At 48.3% G+C, this 19,292-nt stretch overlaps 2 protein-coding genes across 2 annotated transcripts in view; both read left to right on the top strand.

Annotated features, from left to right (window-relative positions):
- Positions 1-19,292, top strand: part of LOC126558031 (thioredoxin domain-containing protein 5 homolog) — a 227,925-nt gene that overhangs the window by 183,107 nt on the left and 25,526 nt on the right. The window lies entirely within an intron of this gene.
- LOC126564664 (serine/threonine-protein kinase tousled-like 1) overlaps positions 4,419-19,292 on the top strand; it is a 29,691-nt gene continuing 14,817 nt past the window's right edge. The window contains exon 1 of the mRNA XM_050221787.1: positions 4,419-4,646. Coding sequence (XP_050077744.1) covers positions 4,431-4,646 — 216 coding nt within the window. The 5' untranslated portion in view covers positions 4,419-4,430. The remainder of the gene's footprint in view (positions 4,647-19,292) is intronic.

Raw genomic sequence — 19,292 nt, 5'->3', positions numbered from 1 at the left:
TAAGGCTCTTTAGAAGCCTCCGGCATTACAGCTCATCAATTTCTTGCTTCACTACAACGACTTCTTCAATGCTCTAGTCAGCAAATTATGAAACTGATCCTAAACACTGCTTCCGTTTCGTACCTTGCCTTACAAACGTTTTTTGCAGGCTTATTAAAGGCAGACTCATTAAATTAGCCCACCGTCTTGAAAATCTTTATTGATCTAGTTACAACTGTGTAAATATCAAGCTACATTTCTAGTTTCGTTACACTGAGATACATTTCTCTTCGGCACATTTCATCATCATTCCAACTTGCCCATGCCATTTTAGGTGCACACACACACACCGATCGGGCAATTCGTGTACGGTTCGGTTCACTTTAGGCAGCCGTCACCCCTATTCTAGACGACACCGCCGTGGGGTGACTCTCTCACCGTGCCACGAGGTCAACTGGTTTGAAGCAAAAAAGAAGCAAGAAATGAAGAGATAGAGAGAGAGAGAGAGAGAGAGAGAGAGAGAGAGAGAGAGTGACCAATAATAGTATAGCATGCAACCCTATTAGCGAGGAAGCAGCTATGCTATGGAAAATCTGTGTTGATTCCCTTCTTCTGTGTTGATTTGGAACGGCGCGTGTGCGCCGACTTGCACATAAGAAAGTAATGTGCCGGTACAGAATGAGAGAGAAAGAAGAGAGAGAGCGAGAGAGAGAGAGAGAGAGGAGAGATAGTCTCTTGCATCCCGTTCGTTAGCAGCTGATTTTGCCGACGCCTGCCCTTTTAAGTTGTAGTCGCGCGAGGCCCCTCCGAATTTGTTTTGCTCACCGGCAAACATTGGCAGACTTTAGACAGCGGAACGGTTTGCTGGCGATAGTTTTGCGTTTGTCAAACGGTCAGCGAACGTTTAGTCTCTTATGGTGGAGCCATTTTTGCCAGTTTCGGGATGACATTGCAGTGTATGAGACATTATTCAACGACTCTATTTGAGGACTACATACTCCGAACAAAGAGGATACATGTGGGAAGCTGTCAAAAAATAATTCCTACACTGTGAAGTCGCAACTAACCCTCTGATAAGGGTGCAACCGCAACCGAGCTCTAGTCACTCAGATCTCGGAAGGAACTCATTCTCGCACAGGCGATAACGGGGGCCGGTCGTGCAGTGTACATAATTTCCTTGGTTCTCCTAACTCGATGTGCATTCCAGCTGCAACCGTCGCCAGGGTTAGTCGCCCTTGCTGACACCCTGAAACTCCATCCATTTGTGAATGTGGCAGCCTGGCTGCCTAGGTCTGTCCAGGAAAATGTGGACAAATGGGCTAAAGGGGGAGGGAGGGAGGGGGGGGGGTTGAGGAAGATGAGATCCGTTGGGAGACGCAAGAGTTTGGGGGAAATAAAAGCAATAACCCGGAGAAAGTTTGCCCCTCGGTAGAGCCATCGATTGCTGAAGACGATCGATAGTAACGAAGCCGCGGTGCCGATAATCAGAGGGCAAGCCGTGTAGTAGATGGTCCCGTGTTGCTTCGATGCATAGTTGATGGCCTTTTACCCTTACTTTGCCACGGTGCCACACATTATGCACATTGCTTTCCACCAAAGAGAAGCAATAGAGAGAGAGAGGGAGAGAAAGAGAGAGTGAGGGGAGATGCGACTACGGGGATAGACACGAGTGCATTCAACCGGTCCAACAGCGTACCCATCGCTTATCGCGCGTACCAATGCTCTGTTGTGTACAGTGTACATGTTGCAAGTCAACGGGGCGTATGTCTTTCGTCCGAGGCACAACGTTTCTGGTTGTGAAAAGGTGGAGATACGAAGCTGCCCGTTTTAACCGGTAATAAAGCAGTCCGGGAACCGTGCCGTGTGGCCATATTGGCGTCCAATTTCCTGGAGAGGCATGCCGTCAACTTCTTATTTTATTACGAATGTTTCTACGGCATGAAATGTATTCCTAACGATGATCTCAACCTAGAACCTCCGGCACAAAATGACGTTATCCGGGCTCGCTTTTAAGCATTGTTTCTTTGCGCCCGTGTGTGAGTGTGTGTGTGTGTGTGTGTGTTTTTCTTCAATACCATCCATCCCAAGCTTCTTTTCGCATCCGAGTCTGAGCCGGGACGAAGCTGCGCGGACCAATTTTATCGGCTTGAGGCTCACTTTATCCACTTTCTCAATTTCTACCCATCATCATCATCTGCCATCTGCGGCCACCAAACTTGCCACTCAACCCCCACGATAGCCGAATAACGAACGAAAAGCAGGTAGTTGGGGGGGTTTTTTGCTTGCTCTTTCCCGTGTTACTTTCCGCTTCGCACTCGCGCTTCAATACCGCTCCGGTCGCCATTTTATAGCCGTTTTTAATTAGAGTGTTTTGTGGTTTTGCCGTTTCGTTTGGACTGCGCTTCTCGGCCACACGGACCATGCTGCTGCCCATGCGTTGTGTGCTTTGTTTGCATTCGCCCAATGCGTTTTGGGTGGATTCGGTTCGGATGCAGCGGTTGCTAAGCTGCGCGCATTGAGGTTAGGGAATGAATAGAGCAACTGTCGTCCATTGTGCTGTTGTAAAGCAGAGTATCTGCGGACTTGTTTTCGGTTTTGATGATGCTAGTGGTTCAAAACATTGGTGAAAGATGTACCGCTTCTAATGGCGTATCTTCAATTCGATCAAAACCATGCAGGACCTAACCTGCCGGAGAGACCCGAAGACTAGGTGTGGAAAATGGTGACAAATCCGAACAGAATCAGTGTGTTTAGTGTTTTCTTACCCTTCCTCTTAGTGTGCGTGCCTTGTTGTGAAGTAGAAATAAAAAAAAAAAACAACAAAAACTACATCAACTTGAAAGAAAAGCACCTGTGAGTACATTCGCGCAAGACGTTATCAAGCGAAGCGAACCCCTAGCAAGGCGCGGTGTAATGCGAGGTTCTCGCATTTGCCGAGCCTGAGACCCGTAACTGGGTAAACACACAACCACAGGCAAACGTCTTTCCATTTTCGATGTATATAGCGTAGATGCGTGAGCGATTGGCGAGAGTATAGTGACCGTTTCGAACGGGCACCGCGGCCCCTTCGGAGAAGACATGAATGAAAAAGCCGCAACACCGACGTTTTCGGTAGCGGCGCGCACCGTCCGGGGACTTGAATGAGTGTGGAGTTGGGATCATTGCGTCCCTTCCTTCCCTGGAACAACACAGTGTCCCCGTTCGCATGAGTGCTTTTACACTCTCTCACTACTCACTTCTCACTTCTCGCTTTTTCGTGCTCTCCGTACGCACGCTCTCTTTCTCTCTCTCTCTCACTCTCTAATCATGCGGTTGCGAATCATCTGAGGTGTCTATGGGGTGGGTGGCATGGTTTTGGGTCTGGGCCGGTCTTGGGCCACCAGTTTGGTCCATTCCCGGAACGGTGCTGCAGCATTTTGTGTCGTGCGTTTCGCGACATGCGACGGCCGAGAGAGGTTGCTTTCGTCGTGTATTAGCACATCCGCACGCTAGTGTTGTGTGAACGGTTGTGCGCTGGTTAGTAGTGAGATGTTGTGCAAGGGCGCAAACCGACCAGCCGAGGCACAAACCTTGGACGTGAAGGTTTCGTCCTAGCTCCGGTGCCGTCGCCGAACGCAGGGACTCGCGGTTATTGTTGGGTAGCAGCAGCTTGGGATGCATTGGGCACTTGCAAACTTCAACTCGCTTTTGAAGCACTGCACCGTAGCAATAGACCTCTCGTGATTGTGCGTGCGTGTGTGTATGTCGGTGCTTGTGAATGTCCAGATAGAGAAAGAGTGTGTGAGAGAGCGAGATTTGGAGTGAAGCTTTTCTAAAGTAAAAAAGGTGATCCAGAAGAAACCAGCAAACACACAAAGGGAGAGAGTTCTGGTTGAGCAGTGAGGCCCCCCCAAAACAAGCGGTGTAAAGAAGCCCCGCATGAGGCTCCGGAGAAAATGAGAAATGAGCAGAGCCCACGACACCACCATCCATTCGCATTCGCAAATCATCTTCGGGTCTCTTTTGCATTGTGGCAGGCAACCACAACTGGCCAACAAACGAGAGCAGCCGACGTGCGTGCGTGTGTGTGTGTTCATGTGTTAGGTTTCACCTAAAACCCCAAACAGAGTGTGGCGTTTCCACGAGGTTTGATTAGCGTCGTACACCTCAATTACCGTCCACTATCGGATCCCTGATCAACTATCAAACGTCAGCGAGAGTAGCAGTAGTAGCAGCAGCTGTATCCTCGGCTCAAGAAAACAGAGTGCATATGTGGTGCACGTGAGGGGGCATGGGCAGTGTGTTCTTTGTGGGGGAGTGGGTGTTACAGTTTATAGTGCGCGTGTAAAATCTCGTGCTTGTATGCCGATGTGGTAGACGTTTGGGTTAGGTAGTAGTGGGCGCTAGCGCACCCGGAGAAGGGGGAGTGGAGGAGGGGGCACCGATCAATTCGTTTCCCCGAGTCTGCTTCAATGAAGAACAAGCAGCAGCAACAACCGGCACCAAAGAAGCAGAAGAAGCAGCAGCAGCAACAACAGCAGCAGCAATTGCTGCGCCAAGAACAACCGGAGCAGCCGCAGCAGCAGAGGCAGCGTACCTCGCCTACACGCTACTATCAGCAACAATATCAAGAACCGCAGCAGAAGCGAAACCTGGACGATATCATGCTGAGCTCGTACTACATCTATGTGAGTAGCAAGCATCTCCAAACAAAATCCAGTTGGTACAGTGGCTTTTATTTTTATTTTTGGTGGGTTACGTCTATGTTTTGCCTTCCGCCTGAGGTTGGGACCTCGCACAGCAGAGGCGGGGATTGCTCGACTTTTAAAACAGTGTGTGTGTGTGTTTTTAAAATCGAGAAGCAAAAAGGGAAGGCACTTGGTGGGGCTGGTAGGGTGACGATAAGAATAGATTTGTGCGGCTGAAACAACAGTACTGTGCTAACAACAACTTCGCCTGAACCACCACTTTACACAACCTTTTCCACAATCTTGTTACTGAGTGACTGAGAGTGCGAAGGTAGGGTAGAGGCGGACCTGGTGGACATTAAACAACAACCTCATCACCAGCAAGAAGATGTCGATCGGTATTTTTGCGAGGAATGTGAAATCACTTGTATGACCGTTGGTTGGTGTTGAGGGGATGGGGAGGGGGGAACGATGGAGGATGAGGCAGGCAATCGCAGCGGGTGCGAGAGACTAAGACGCGGCAACACCATTCATACACTTCGTTTCCGTAAACCCCCCCCCCCCCCCGTAAACCTCCCCCCAAAGCACCAGGGCAGGCAGGTCCACACCATAGTTGTCCCGAAGCAAAGTTAGCTGAGGTAGCGACGGGGATGGTTGTGTGTGTGTGTGTGTGGTATGGAGTGGAAATAAATCAAATAGAGGGAGGGTGAACGGACCGAACGATGCGAATGGGCGAACGTGATTATCTCTCTCTGCTGCTGCTGCTGCTGCTGCTACTACTACGTGGGACTTGGTGTTCAATCTTTTTCAATGCTCTGTTATTTCGTATGTTGCTGTTGCTGCGGCCTGCATTTGATGTGGCACGCTCACATACTACTGCCACTACCGCCACCACCCTGACGTTTTGGGAGGGTCATTGGGTGAGAGGGGTGGTGTTGGCGCTGGAATATTCCACTTCCATTGCTGTGCGAGCCGCCGCCCCGGTGACAGTGCGAGATCCAAATGGATGTCTGATGTACCCTGGGCTAGTTCCGTTGAGCCACCCCGTGTGAGGGTAGTTCCGTTGGCTCTCTGCACTGCTCTGGTTTGTCTGTGCTGATGTGTGTGTGAAGCTTTTCTGATGTTTCAGAATATGGGGAGCCCAAAGTGTTGCAACTACCCAGCGCTCTCTGTGCAACCTAAGAATTTCTTGGACGGGTCGCAGCCCAACGCAGGAACTCTCTGATATCTACGTATTAACCAGTACCTATTAACCAAAAGCCAAAGTCTGTACAAATTCCTCGCGGGTTGCTTATCATCTGCCAGGTGTAAAACAATGGCGTCTGCCTCTGCCTACGCTGTTGCAGTCCCAAAATAGGATCGCTAGTGAAGGTAGGCATTGACACCGCCTATGTCACCTACCTACTGCTCTCGTGTGCCTGAACTGGACTGGAATGGTGAGGGGTTCTAGTACGCTAATAAGTCTTGGACGTTTCATGTATCATCTTCGTATCGGCACTGGCCGATATTGTCTCTCTGACGTCATTGCAGTAGGCGGATAAAGCGTCTGAGGCGCGTGGGACTCCCCCCCCCCCCCCCCCGCCACGAACGTCACCTTCCGACGACCATTTCGGACGATATTCAATTAGGTTCCGTTGCCACCGGGACTAGCCGGGTGGTGAAACAAATCGCACACAAACACACGCAACAGTGGCGAACTGTGACTGGGCGTGCTGTTGGAAGACGAACCTCGTAAATGCTACCGACGTCAGCAAGATGGCGAATATTGTATACAATTCGGACATTGCGAAGTCGTACTAGTCGACATAGACTTTGGAAGTTAATTTACCCTTATAGCGAGGAGAGCGCTACAGTGTGTGTGAGAGAGAGAGAGAGGGATGAAAAAGTGTTTCCTCTTGATCAACACACACACACACACACTTCATGCGCACATTCTAAAACGGGACCCAGCAGCGGGGTTTCTGCCCACCCGGCCCCACACACGCCCCACTAAATAATGGATGCATCTTCATTTTCAGCTGTGACTCAAAATGGCGAGCGACGAACAATCCGTTATCAGAACGGGCTGCCGCAATCTGCCTTCCTATCGGTTCGAGTTTTTCCCTCGGTGGTGTTCGCGTCGCATCTTTTTTTGGGGTTGCGAAGAACGGGGTTAAAAAGAAACTCTCGCAAACAATCGCCATCGGATGGAGCGGCGGTTGCTTTCCCGTGGCGGATGTCCACACTGGAAGACTTCCCGAATCGATTGGACTTTTGGCTCTAGGGGAAAGTTTACCATTCTATTTGCTTAGGGTCGATTCGGGATGTCCGACGGTTTTCTGCCCCGCGCAAAACCAATTTCTAACGAATGGAAAGGTGAACCCGTGCGAGTGATTCGCGTAGCGGACAGGCGTGACTTGGGGATAGTTGGTAGGCTCGTTTTGAAGGCGTAGGTGAAACGGACACAGTGCTTCGGTTTGTTCCTATATCTGTGTGTAGTTGTAGGGCTTTCGAATCGCGAAAAGCTAGCCACCCCACTGCCTCTTTGCACACATCGCCTCTTACCCGCGCGGATGGTTCGCATACACCGGAATAGCTCAGATGGCGGATGGTCATCAGGGCTTCTGGTGCTCTGGTAAGGTTTTTGTGTGTCGCTCAGCACCTTTTCCAGTGTGCATGGTTTGCGTATGTCTGTGTGTTTTAGGCTTCGGGCTTTTAATAACTGCACTTGCAACCGTGAGAGTACCAGTGCGCATGATTGTGCCTGTGTGTATGGAGCACATTGCCTTTCTCTTCTTCGCTGTGGTTGCGCCTCACCATTAGATCTTCATCTACGAGGAGGAGGCCTAGATTTGCTCCAGACAAACTGCTGCTCCAACTCTGGTTGTCTGGTGTGGTGGTCCGCACATCCGATCAAACACACACAGAGTCACCATTGCGGAGGGTTTCGCGACTAGAGTTGAACCCTTATTGCGTGTTTGGGGACCGGGTCCCCCTAATCACATATGCACTCGCATCGTGGTTTCGTCCGCCGACGGGCGGCTTTCTTCACATTCTTCTGGATATCAACCCCACGCTCTCCCTCTCCATCAGTTTTGGTACATATTTCAAACGACGCTGTCCCAAAACCCTCTTCCTACACTGATCGTCGCCCGTTCCCGGGTGGGGGACCTCTTCCCAGACATTATGTGAGGCTGTGTTCGGCAACGTCGCTTTAGAGTAGCTCTGCTGACGAACAAAGCTGGGTAAGGTAGGCAGGTATACCTGTGCATGTGTACTTGAAAGTGTTAAAGGGAATTGGATAGGACCAGGGAAACGAGATTTTGTGGATCATCATCCGCACGATGGGGTGGGTAGCTCCCTTTTTTTCTCACGACCTTCTCTGCCACGGGAATCACGGGAAGCCAGCGTAGCAAAGCCCTTTTTTTGCCATCCTTTGCTGTGTCTCATTTATCTGGACTCACTGCCTCATTCGCTCTTTCACACGAACTCAACACACCCTAAACGCAGGCACACATACCTCAATGGCACGATGCTTTTGCTCTAAGCATTATAAAGTGTGTTTTATCCGTTCTCTACCTGCCTCTTTTTTGGCTCTGTGTGTGTGTGTAAGCATGCCCATCCAGAGCCTCGTTTGGGAAAAGTTTTGCGTAGAGTTGGGGGAGAGCTTTTTTTTTTGTATGATCTGCTTTCGGATTTTGAAATGCTCAGTACGTTACAGAGTTGCAACGCAACTTACTCCCGAACAGTAGACAAAGAGTGTCCCGGAGCGGCATCAACCACATCCACAGCTTAGGCGACACCGTGTTATTCTAGCAGCCTCAAAAAATGGCAACCCCACTGTGTGAAAGGACTGGAAACTGGCAAGGAAAGCTCTGGGCAACCAATCTCCAATGGAAGAGAAATGCCTTTCCTTTTTGACCGATCAGTGTGTGCCTTTACCTACTATGTCTAGGGTCCTATTTTTGCCCCTTCTGCGCTATTTTCGTAGAAAGGCAGCAAAAGGGCACCTCTGGACTACTGGATGGCATGCAAAATTTGTGTCTTCAAGAGAAATTAAAACAAAAATCGTTACGAACCGACGAAGGAAAGCGTAGATTATAACAGGGATATAACCTCACTAATTCTTGAGGTGCCTTCCCTTACTCCACACTCTCCCATCACCGTTTGGTTGGATTCGGAGTTGGAACTCCTCGATAAAGCAAGCGAAAGCCTTCGCGCCCGCTCTATTGCTCTGTAGAATGCGGCGGATCTCCCCCCCAAAACAGGCCAGCTAAATGGAGGGCGCGCGTTAGACCGGGTGGAGAGAGAGAGAGATATGAAAGCTTCCCCTCCGCACCCCCCAAACCCTAGACGTTTCCTTCGTCCCCAATAACGCAGCTTAGTTTGCTGCGCGGATGGGGTGTATAAAGGTTTGAATTAATTATTGTCGACTCGATTCGCAGCAAAGCCCGTGGTGCATACGGATTTGCCGACCGGTGGTGAAACCCCCCGGTGCGTGTGGTGTGGGCGGGTGGGCCATTCTCGGGCCTTTGTGCGGAGGAAAGCGATGAATGTAATGAGACTCCAACCGGCGGTTGTGTGATGCCTACTGCCAACACCGTGTGGGCCACCGGAAGGGTGAAAAGCGACTCTATTAGCAGCTCCACGGCACCCTTCGTGCCGTTGGGATGGGTGGGTTGTGAAATTTGACATTCGCTGTTGGAAAAGGGGCAGACCTTGTGTGTTACCTGCTGGCGATGGATAGTGCAAACGAGCTTTGAATCTGAACTGATGAGCATGTCTTGCCTGTCTGTGAAAGCAGGTGAGCGAGCTTTACAGCGAAAAGGACAGAGATACGGACATACACACACACATTCCAATGTAATTGAAGATCCGGTGTTGGTCTTCTCAATATGAAAAGCCATGCACGCAGTGCACAGTAAAATGGAATGTTTCCACCATTCTGTCTGCATCCTACTCGCTGTACTGGGCAGCCATTTTTATTTTCACTCCAAATTATGTCCATAACCGATCGGGAACTGTCGATGATGCAGACCTAAGTAGACGCAATTTGCTGTCAGATGGCGCTGAAGTAAAAAACTGTCAAAACAGTCGATGTGTCATTTTCTGAGAGACAATACTTAGCATCAAGGAAATAAAGAAATCTCTCTCTCTCTCTGTCTAGTTTGATCTCTCACATACCCACACACACAAACACACACACACAAACACGTTCTCCTGCGCTTATCACGCTGCAACACATGTATATCAAACACACACCTTAACGCTGCCGGCTGTCCTTGAATGATCAACGGGCGCGTCTTCAATTTCAACTTTCCCTCGCACACACCCTGTCGCCCGTGTCCCCGGGGACGTCTTCGGACACAGTGTCCGAATGCATCCAGTCCCCATCCCCTCCCCCCTCTCCCCTCCGAAGCAACAACACCAATACACACGCGGCAAGTGTGTCCGTCCGGGTAAAGAAGGTGAAAACTCGCATAAATCAACCCGAAGTGCCGCGCACAACCAGTCAAATATTGTCCGTACGGAGCGGACGAAAGTAATGATTGGGTTTCTTTAGCGCTTTTTTTTGTGCACCGAAGTGCCCTCCCAACGTCTGGCCCGCTTTATTAATTTTTCCCCCCTGAACAAGCCGGGGGGGGGGGGGGGGAAACATGGCGTAAGGGGTCTCTCCATGTGCTTTTCTGTGCGGGATGGCTTGTGTCGCGCGCGCGCGCACAGACACACACACACATGACCTTACGAAAAATGTGCGAGATAAGAGACCGCAGCCCCCCCCCCGCCCACCCCTTCTGTTCAAAATTGAAATCACGCGTCGGAGCTTCACCACAATGCTAAAGGAAGCCGTCTCGCGCATATTGAACAAACCTTGGGTTTGTTGCTGTTTTCTTTTGCTCCTCCAATTTTGTGGTGTGTGAAGGCTGGGGGATGTTGAGAAGCTTTTCGTTGCTTTGTTGTGCTCCCTCCCCCCCCCCCATCCCCATCTCTCCGTTTTTTTTTTGGTGCTCTCCTCTCCTGTGATGGGGATGTTGTTGTTTTCCGGTGCGATTTGTTTCTTTTCCGTCCTTTCGGGTGGCACCATCCCGCTTTTGCATCAGTGTACCGCACCGCCGTAGGCCTCCATGTCGCATCTTTCTAGCTGGTTGTGGTCGAGCTTATCGGTTTCGGTTGGTGGACGAGAATGGATCACGTGGATAGTAATATAGGTAGTGCGAGGGAAGGGAGGGCGGGTAGAAGTAGAAGCGCCAGTGGTCGATGACGGTGCGGAGACGGCCATTTTGTGTGTGTCGGGCGCTCGGTTTGTGCCATTAGTTTGCCATTTTGCTACCGCAGCTATACACTCTACACTCACGCCCTTTTGCTGCTGCTGCTGCTCCAACTGCGAAGCGTTGGAGACGGCGAGCGAGTTTGTGGAGAAGCGCGTTATATCGTGCCCGATACCGCACAACTTGGCAGAAAGAAAAAGGCGAACGCGCAAAGGGAAAGGGTTGTGTGTGTGTGTGTGTGTGTTGGCGGGATAGGGCGGTAGAGTCGGTAGAAATGGAACAGAAAATGACGCGCGTGTGTACACAAAAACTTCAAGCGAATGTTAATATTTATAGGTACGTGCCCGACCGCATACTATCTCTAGGTAAGGCGTCCTCGTCCACATCCAATCCACCGTTTACGTGCTCTGCCAGCGATTTTTTTTTTTGCTTCTATCCCCCGTGCGAAAACCTCGACCGACTACTCGGGGTCGTTTATTGCGTCCAAGCAAGGGTCTTTCGTTGCGAAACCTTGGTTTGGGACCATCTTTCCAAAAAAAAAAACCTTACCTAGACGACCTGGTGGCTGATGGGAAGAGGGTGAGAAATAGAATGAGAAAACAGGAGAAGAAGAGAGAGAGAGAGAGAGAGAGAGAGAGAGATTGAGTTGGGGTCTATCAGATCTGTTTTGGGACGCAAATAAATAAATTCTCCAACGTGTCCACCATTGTCTCTCCGAACTCACAACTCCCTCTGTACCCTTAAGCGTTCATGGAGTTTGATAGAAGCAGAGACCGATGGATGTACAAGGCAAAAGGCGCGGCGAGGGATTACACACACATAAAATGGTACTTTATTTGATGCTTACCGATGACAACCAGTGCTGAATCGAGCTATCGTCGTTGCGTGTGAACACTTTTACACTAGCGAACATGGGACGGGTGTATATGTGATTTAATACAAACGAATCGGGCTAAGAGGAGACGAACGGGGACGTTCCCCCGTACCCCTAGGGTAGGGGGGGGGGGGGTTAAACAAAGAAAATAATCTACCGCCAGGGTTCGCTTTTGGTCAGCTACAAAATTGCACATAATCGCCTTGCTTCGATTAAACGGGTGACACCGGATAAACCGAATATTTTTGAATTAGATTTTTGCTTAGTATTCTGGACCATAACATCGTGTGTAAAGCCAGAGCTAGAGGGAGCATACTTGTAGGCAGGGACTTTTGACAGCTACGCGGACCTAGTGTTCTCTCGTCGCCAGCTCGTATCCAGATGTATGCAGGATACCAGCGGACGATGTGGATGACGGATCGGGGATGCGACAGTTAGAACCGGTGACAACTTACCAGTGACTTTTTTTTCGTTTATTTATAGAGCCTTTGAGTGTCTGAGACTGCGCCTCGCCGCTCAATCGGCCACTGACTCCAGCATTATAGTGTTTGGTTTACAATTTTGACACACTTTCGCCTTTAGTAAACAGCTTTCCGGTCGACTATACAATAAATAAAGTATTAAAAGCAAGCACAAAGACTTCATCATCGTCATCATATTGGTCTGCTTTTTTTCAAAGAGCACGTAGTCGTGACATGGCCCGGTCAACAATAGATCTCCAGGAAACTCGTTCCCTGGCTGCAGCTTCCCATCTATGTAGGCTCCTGATCTCCGAAAGGTCGCTCGCTGTGCTCCCCTCGACGCCTCGTGCTGAACTGTGGGTCGCTGACGAATACCTTTTTGGCGGGGCATGAGTCCGGCATCCTCCTGACCATTAGGCTGCCTTGAAGTCGATAAACAGGTGGTGCGTAGGGATCTGGTGCTCTCGGCACTTCTGGAGGATCTGCCGAAGAGTGAAGATTTGGTCGGTGGTGGATTTGCCTCAAACAAACCCAGGATGGTAGCTGATTTCTGGGCCAGGATAGATTAAGCATTGAGGACTGAAATCTGAAATGGCACGATAGTTCTAGCATTCCAGTGTGTCGCCCTTTTTATAGAATGGGTGAATGACGCCCAGTTTCCACTCCTCCGGTAATTCTTCCTGTTCCCAGATTCGCGTGATCAGCTTGTGCATTTCGACGGTAAGCCTCTCCGACCCTATCTTGAAGAGCTCGACGGACAGTCCACCACTACCAGCAGTCTTGATGCTTTTAAGCTGCTTGATGGCGCTTGCCATCTCATCCAGAGATGGTGGAGGCACTTGTCTCTGCCATCTCTGGATCTCTGGAACCTCTCTTGTCTCTGCTCCGTTCAGGTGTCCTTCGAAGTAGCACTTCCAGCTTTCGATCTCCTGTAAAACAATCGGGCGTCCCCCGACTGAGAGAAGCTGCTCCAGCAGCTTTTCATCTGATTCTTCAAAGCGGTGCTTCTTGTCCTGGAAGAGCAGGGTCTGCTGTATCCTCAGTCGTTTGTAGATTTCCACGTTCTGACGGGTTTCAACCTGAAGCATGAGGGCGAGTGCTGCATTCTTCTCCGAAAGGGCATTGCGGGATAGTCGTCCGAGAGCCCTTTCCCCGCTTCAGCCGATCCAGATTGGGCCTTGGGGTAGGCTTGCTCCGTTGGTTTCTGGCGCAGCTTTACCATTACCAGGAAATGGTCCGAGTTGACGTTTGCGCCTCTGTACGTTTTCACGTCGATAATATCCGAGCAGTGCCTTCCGTCTATTAGAACGTGGTCGATTTGGGAGTAGGTTTGTAGTGGTGATCTCCAGGTGTAGCTGAACCGAGGTGCTGCGAATACTCATGCGTTTGAAACATGCTACTGTCTGTACGCATTTTAAATCACCAAATTCAAATTTGTAGCCATCCCGTTGCGTACGAACGAGGCACGAATTAAAATGCGAAGCGAACAAGAAAGAAGAAGTGGGTGCGTTTTTTTGGTTTTATTATTGTTTTCGGTGTTGTGCGCGGGAAAAGATGCGATTAAATGAGAAATGGTTTTTCGAACACAAAATTAAAAATGCCAAAAACGGAGATTTAAAAACTCCCAAAAAGCGCAATCAACAGCCTAGCCAAAGATGAAGAAGAATTTAGACACACACACACACACACACACACACACACACACACACACACACACAAAACCTTCATGATCACACACATACATCAAACTGGCAAACGTGTAAAAGCACGAGAACGAGAAAGAAGCTCTCCATTCTTCCTTTCGGGGTTGCTCTTCATCAAACCCCCGGCTGTATTATACTTTTCTTTTTTTCCGTGGTAAGGGAAAGCAGTGGTACAGGAGGGATGAGACGGAAGGGAATGGAAGCAGAGAATGGAATTACTGCCTTGCCTTAACTTCCTCCTCCTATAACCACCCGCAGGTGATGAACATCATCTTCAGGGCTGGTAAAGTAGCGGATTGCATACTTTGAGAGCATGCGTTTTGTGTGTGTTTTATTTATCTTTCTTTCGGTTTTCCTTTCCTCTTTTTTTGTATTTATTTTTCTTCCTCTCTTCCTTTCTTTTGTTTTCTTCTTTCTTCATTTGTTTGTCGTGTGTTTGTGTTGCTTCCGTTTTTTTCCTCCCATCATTACTTTTCACTGGTTCGACTCGTCCTGAATGCATCCATTGCCTGCATTTAGGCGTATATTGCCAAAGAATGGCTCGAAAGAATACGAAAAAAGGGGAAGCCAATACATACCAGAAAGGGAAAGGCAGGCGACACGCAATAAAGCAAGTTTGTTAGGAGCGTTTATGGCAGCAACTAGCAGCCATAACCAACAGCTTTCATGTGATATGATGGTTATATGGTTGTTTTATGTTACTTTTATTATCATTTTTGTCGGGCGTAAGTGTTCCTTCATCGAGACACTGGTCGTTGTGTATGTGTGAGAAGGAGAGACAAAGAGGAAAAGTATGTTTGTGTGAGTGATAGAGAGAGTTGAATTCCTGCAGAGAGTCCTACCACAAAGCATTAAATCGATGCCACAATGCAAAGTGCCCACAAACAAGAACAGGCAGCAGGAGGACGCGCACACGTGTTTCCTTTCTTGTGGTAATGTTCGTGTAGCGCTACCATATCGTTCGATGTGTTTGTGTGATTCCTTTCTTCAAAGAAGAGAGAAAAAATGCTACCTCGAGGGATAGGAAATGCAACCCATCTTTTGAACCCTTGGAAAACCGGTGTTTTCTTGCTATTCTCGCTGTCCGGAGTTTAAGTATGAATTGCTTAATCTCTCTCCTTCTCTCTCTCTCCTTCTCTCTCTCTCTCTCGCTTGAGAATTTTTTGTCACCCTCTAGTATCCTTTTCCGCAAGAAAAGGATTTAGAAGCCGGTTTGCTACCACTTCTGTGCAACCACATCGTAATCTACATCTGTGACGCACCTGAAGCATCTTTTCGTTCTGAATTCTTTTGAGCGTATTCTACAGAAAAGAGGGAAGAAATAGCAGTGAAAATGTACATTTGAACATTAAACGCAGGGATATTAGTAGGGAGCGAACATTGAAAGCTCTCTCTTTCTTTCTTTCTCTCTCTCTCCTTCTCTCGCTCTCTTTCCTTCAAATTCTCTATCGTAAGAAATCTTCCCAAACATCTCTAAGGGACAAAAACAAAAACAAAAAATCAGATCAGAAAGGATACACGACAGATGTATATAAAGCAAGAAAGGAAAAAAATCTCACTCTCTCTCTCTCTCTCTCTCTCTCTCTCTCTCATTTACTCACGCGAATCCCACTTCCACGACTCCGGCAAACAATACCAACAAGATGGTTCTTTGAATAAAAATTAGAGCAACTACCGGCGCTTTTCATCCTTTCTGCCGAAAGGATCCTTTTCTCGTGTTTGTGTATGTGTGTAATACAGAGAGAGAGAGAGAGAGAGAGAGAGAGAGAAAGAAAGAGAGAGAGCGTTACAATGTAGTAGTAGTAGTAGATCCTTTAGATGTAGTTGAATGTGTAAGAGACGAGAAGATAGAAAGAAAGGACATCATGGAGATACGGGGCGCGCCCCCCCCGCTCATGGTTAGACGAGCGACATCGTCGTCATCCTTCCTGGAAGGCCATAAAGGAAATAGGATATACCATTACCTCTTCGCGTCCCCCTCCTCGTCCGCCGTTCCATCGCGGTTGCGTCCTTGCGAAGCCTAGAAAGCGTTTCGGAAGCGAAACATGTGGCAGAACGGTGTATTGGTACATCATTGTGTGCGTGAGAGGTCTTTGTGTGTTTTTTTTTTTGCATTTTTAGCTTTCATTATTATTGTCCTTGATGTACATTTTTTTTTTGGTTCATTTAGTTCCACACCGTACTCTTCATTATGTGCGTATGGCGGTGTAGAATCCATTGCGAGGCAGCTAATAAGGCCTGGTTTTTTGTTGGTGAATTCTCATCCACACAGTTGGTGGCGTAGGTGTACCCGGAATATCCGGAATATTGAACACCTCTATCCATACTCATACGCATCCGGGAAAATCCTCTTTCCCAGGGGTTTTTTTTTTTTGATAGGCAAGCAGACCTATGTTTAGAGTCTTTTTCTCGTTCACATCTTCAAACTGACGGTACGACACCAGGAAGAGGATGATGGTGCTCATCCTTAGCGTCAGCTCAGTAGCAGGAATGTGCTCGGTTTGTAAATGCGTCACTACTGCTGCACATTAAGCGGTTATTCTTGGGCGAGAATGAGAGACAAGCAGCAGGGAAATCGTAAGGAAACTAGGAACAGTAGACCTTCCCATGGGGAGGGGTATATTAGTTTCCCTCGTGCGAACAGTGGAAGCGAATAGTTAATACGTAATATGCGTCCCTCGTTAAACATTTCCTTTTTTTCCTGCCGGCGTGACATACGCGCTTGGCTATTGCGTGTTGTTGTTTCCCTCCAAGGATTTCACCTAGCAGGCTGACCAAGTTCTTGTGCGTTTGACAGATGGTTCAAACGATTGTGTACCAACAGGGGGTGTATGCATATGGTAGCTTCTTGTTTGGGGCTCAACCTTGGGGCATCGGTTTCAAATGTTTTAGCTTTAAAATTGTCAACAAAACAAGCCAAGAAGGAAGAATTCTTGCTGATAAACTCATTTGACAGCTGTCAGTTTCAAGTAGTGGAACGATACTACTATTTCAATCCTCACACAACTTAGCTTAACAGATGCCATGAGGTAGATAATCCTTCAAAAGCACAAGAATTAAAGCAGAACGAATAAACACGTGAAAATTGCGGGCATCTTCCACAAAGTTTAGTAAAGATGAGATTGTGAAGGCGAGGGGAAGTAGTGTTTGACACACTTAAAAGGCGCCCAGTTTTAGCTAAAAGGGAGGAAGTTGGAGACTATTCGTAGCGGTTTTTTTAGGCTAGCTGTATCATATACGGAGCACTTCTCTCTTACTAAAGTCGCTCGATAAAGTGAGTACCAAGAGTAGCGTGTTATGTGTTGGGGACACATGGTTATGTCTTTGATTGTTATGTCTTTTTTCCTTCTCTCCCTCTCTCTCTCTCACACCACTTTGTGGTCGCGATAACAACATGGCATAATCGTTGCACCGAGTAACTTTTTTCTTCTTGTTTGGCCATTTTTTTTTCTCAATAAATTTGACGTGTAGAACGAACCTGGAGATTTCAGTCTATGTGTGTGTTGCTAAAACGGGCGAGAACAGTAGTGTGACTATTGGGGTACGTGGGTTGTTATTTCGCACAAGTGGTTCCGTTGAAAAAAAAAGCAAACCACCACCACACCATAACCAACTTTGCGTGTAGGCCCATCATCACCCCATCGTTTCATCAAAGAAAGCAACAACAAAATATCACTTGCGCAGTTAAGAAAACGAAGAAAAAAAAAATCTTCTCCCTCACTGTTCAGTGTTGGTGTTGCTTTCATCCATCACTTTATTCATCATCACTAACAGGGGTCCAACACAAGCTCTCCGGTAAAGCGCAATTGGCGGCGCACACACACCGAAGACGGACGAATCTTTAGACAAAGTGACCAGGTTTTGCGAGCAAATTTTTGCAGATTTGCATTGGTGTGTGGTGTGTGTCTGTGTGTCCGAAACTTTCCCTTTCAGTTCAGATGGTTCGAGTTCAACGCGGGGTTCAAATGGTTAGTTCATTAAAACGAAACGATCTCCGCCATATTGAAATCGGAGCCAAATCACGTCAAATCACGATCGAACGTACTGCAGCACATTGGGTAAATGAAAATGGTGAAAGTGATGCGCAAATGAACACCACTTAAAGCGGTATGCAATTACAAAATGACTTGTTAAAGTTGCATTTGCAACATAATTTCTAACCACGGTTGCCGTTTTGCTTTTTGACATATCTCTCTTGGTTGATTTTTATGATTTTTCACTAATATTCGCTTCGCTTCCCACGTTCCCTGTTACGTAGCAGCTGCCTTTCTTCTTCCTTAGCGTAATATCCTTTCGCTTCCCATCAATGTGTGCATTGGATGTGTGCGGGGTATACATTACGCATTCCAAATCGTTTTGTCGTGTGACCGCGGCACAAAACGAGCGGCCTTATACTGATACCCGTGGTGCGTATAGTTGGTGAGTGAACACGCGTGCGCGGGTGCTCACTCTCTCATTCGCTCGGTCACTCACTGCACTGTCAATGACTAAATCAATCCGGCCCGGTAGGACACTCTCATGCGGTCTAGCCGCTCAAGCTTGGGGATTCCTCCTGGACCTCTGGAAACAGGGTAAGATTTGATATGTGTATGTGTGTGTGTGTGTGGAAAGCAGCAGGCAACAATGATGGTGGGCGCCACGGTGATTGAAACAAATTATCCACTAATAACTGATAAGGCGCAATGTGAGGTGTGCGACCTGGTTGTTGTGTATTAATCTTCTTCCACTGGGAGAGATTAAGATCGGGGCAAGTCTCAGTGCGAGTCTGGAAGGGCTCCAAGCAGCTGCACCGGTAAGCGACACTCTAGATTCGCTTGCGTCAACCTAGAATGATTAGATGTTAGATCACGCAGATTCACGTGACATAATACATGGCGGAGGGCCTAGGGATGTTACGACGACAGTTAACGGCAATTAATGTATGCTGATAAGCAAGAGATGCTACCCTTCTACTTCTACCACACACTTTATTGAGCTAGATCAGCAAAACTTGCCCCAGAATTGCTAAAACAATTATCTCCTGTCAAGCATAATCAGAATGAAGGAGCAAGAGTTAAGCTCTGCGTCATCAGAGACGTCCAAAACAAAACTACAGCGCATCTCCCCATGACCTACTGTGCGCGACGGTTCAAACGTCACTGATTGCCAATTGGGGTGCACTAGAGCTCACAACTCTATAGCGAATCAGAGAGGAGAGACCCATATGGGTGTCTGCTGTTGCTTTGGGGAGAAACTCTCATCAGCAGCTCTTTCAATATGGTGCCGGTTGTGGTATATTTACGCTACCTTTATGGTTTGTTTTGATCTTGCCAGATTGTCTCTCTCGCTATGTCTCTCTCTCCCTCTCTCAACCTGGCGTA

This window comes from Anopheles maculipalpis, chromosome X (genome assembly GCF_943734695.1).
Source record: "Anopheles maculipalpis chromosome X, idAnoMacuDA_375_x, whole genome shotgun sequence".
Taxonomy (NCBI): Eukaryota; Metazoa; Arthropoda; class Insecta; order Diptera; family Culicidae; genus Anopheles; species Anopheles maculipalpis.
Note: the sequence above shows the minus strand (reverse complement) of the source record. Positions and strands in the feature narration are given on the sequence as shown.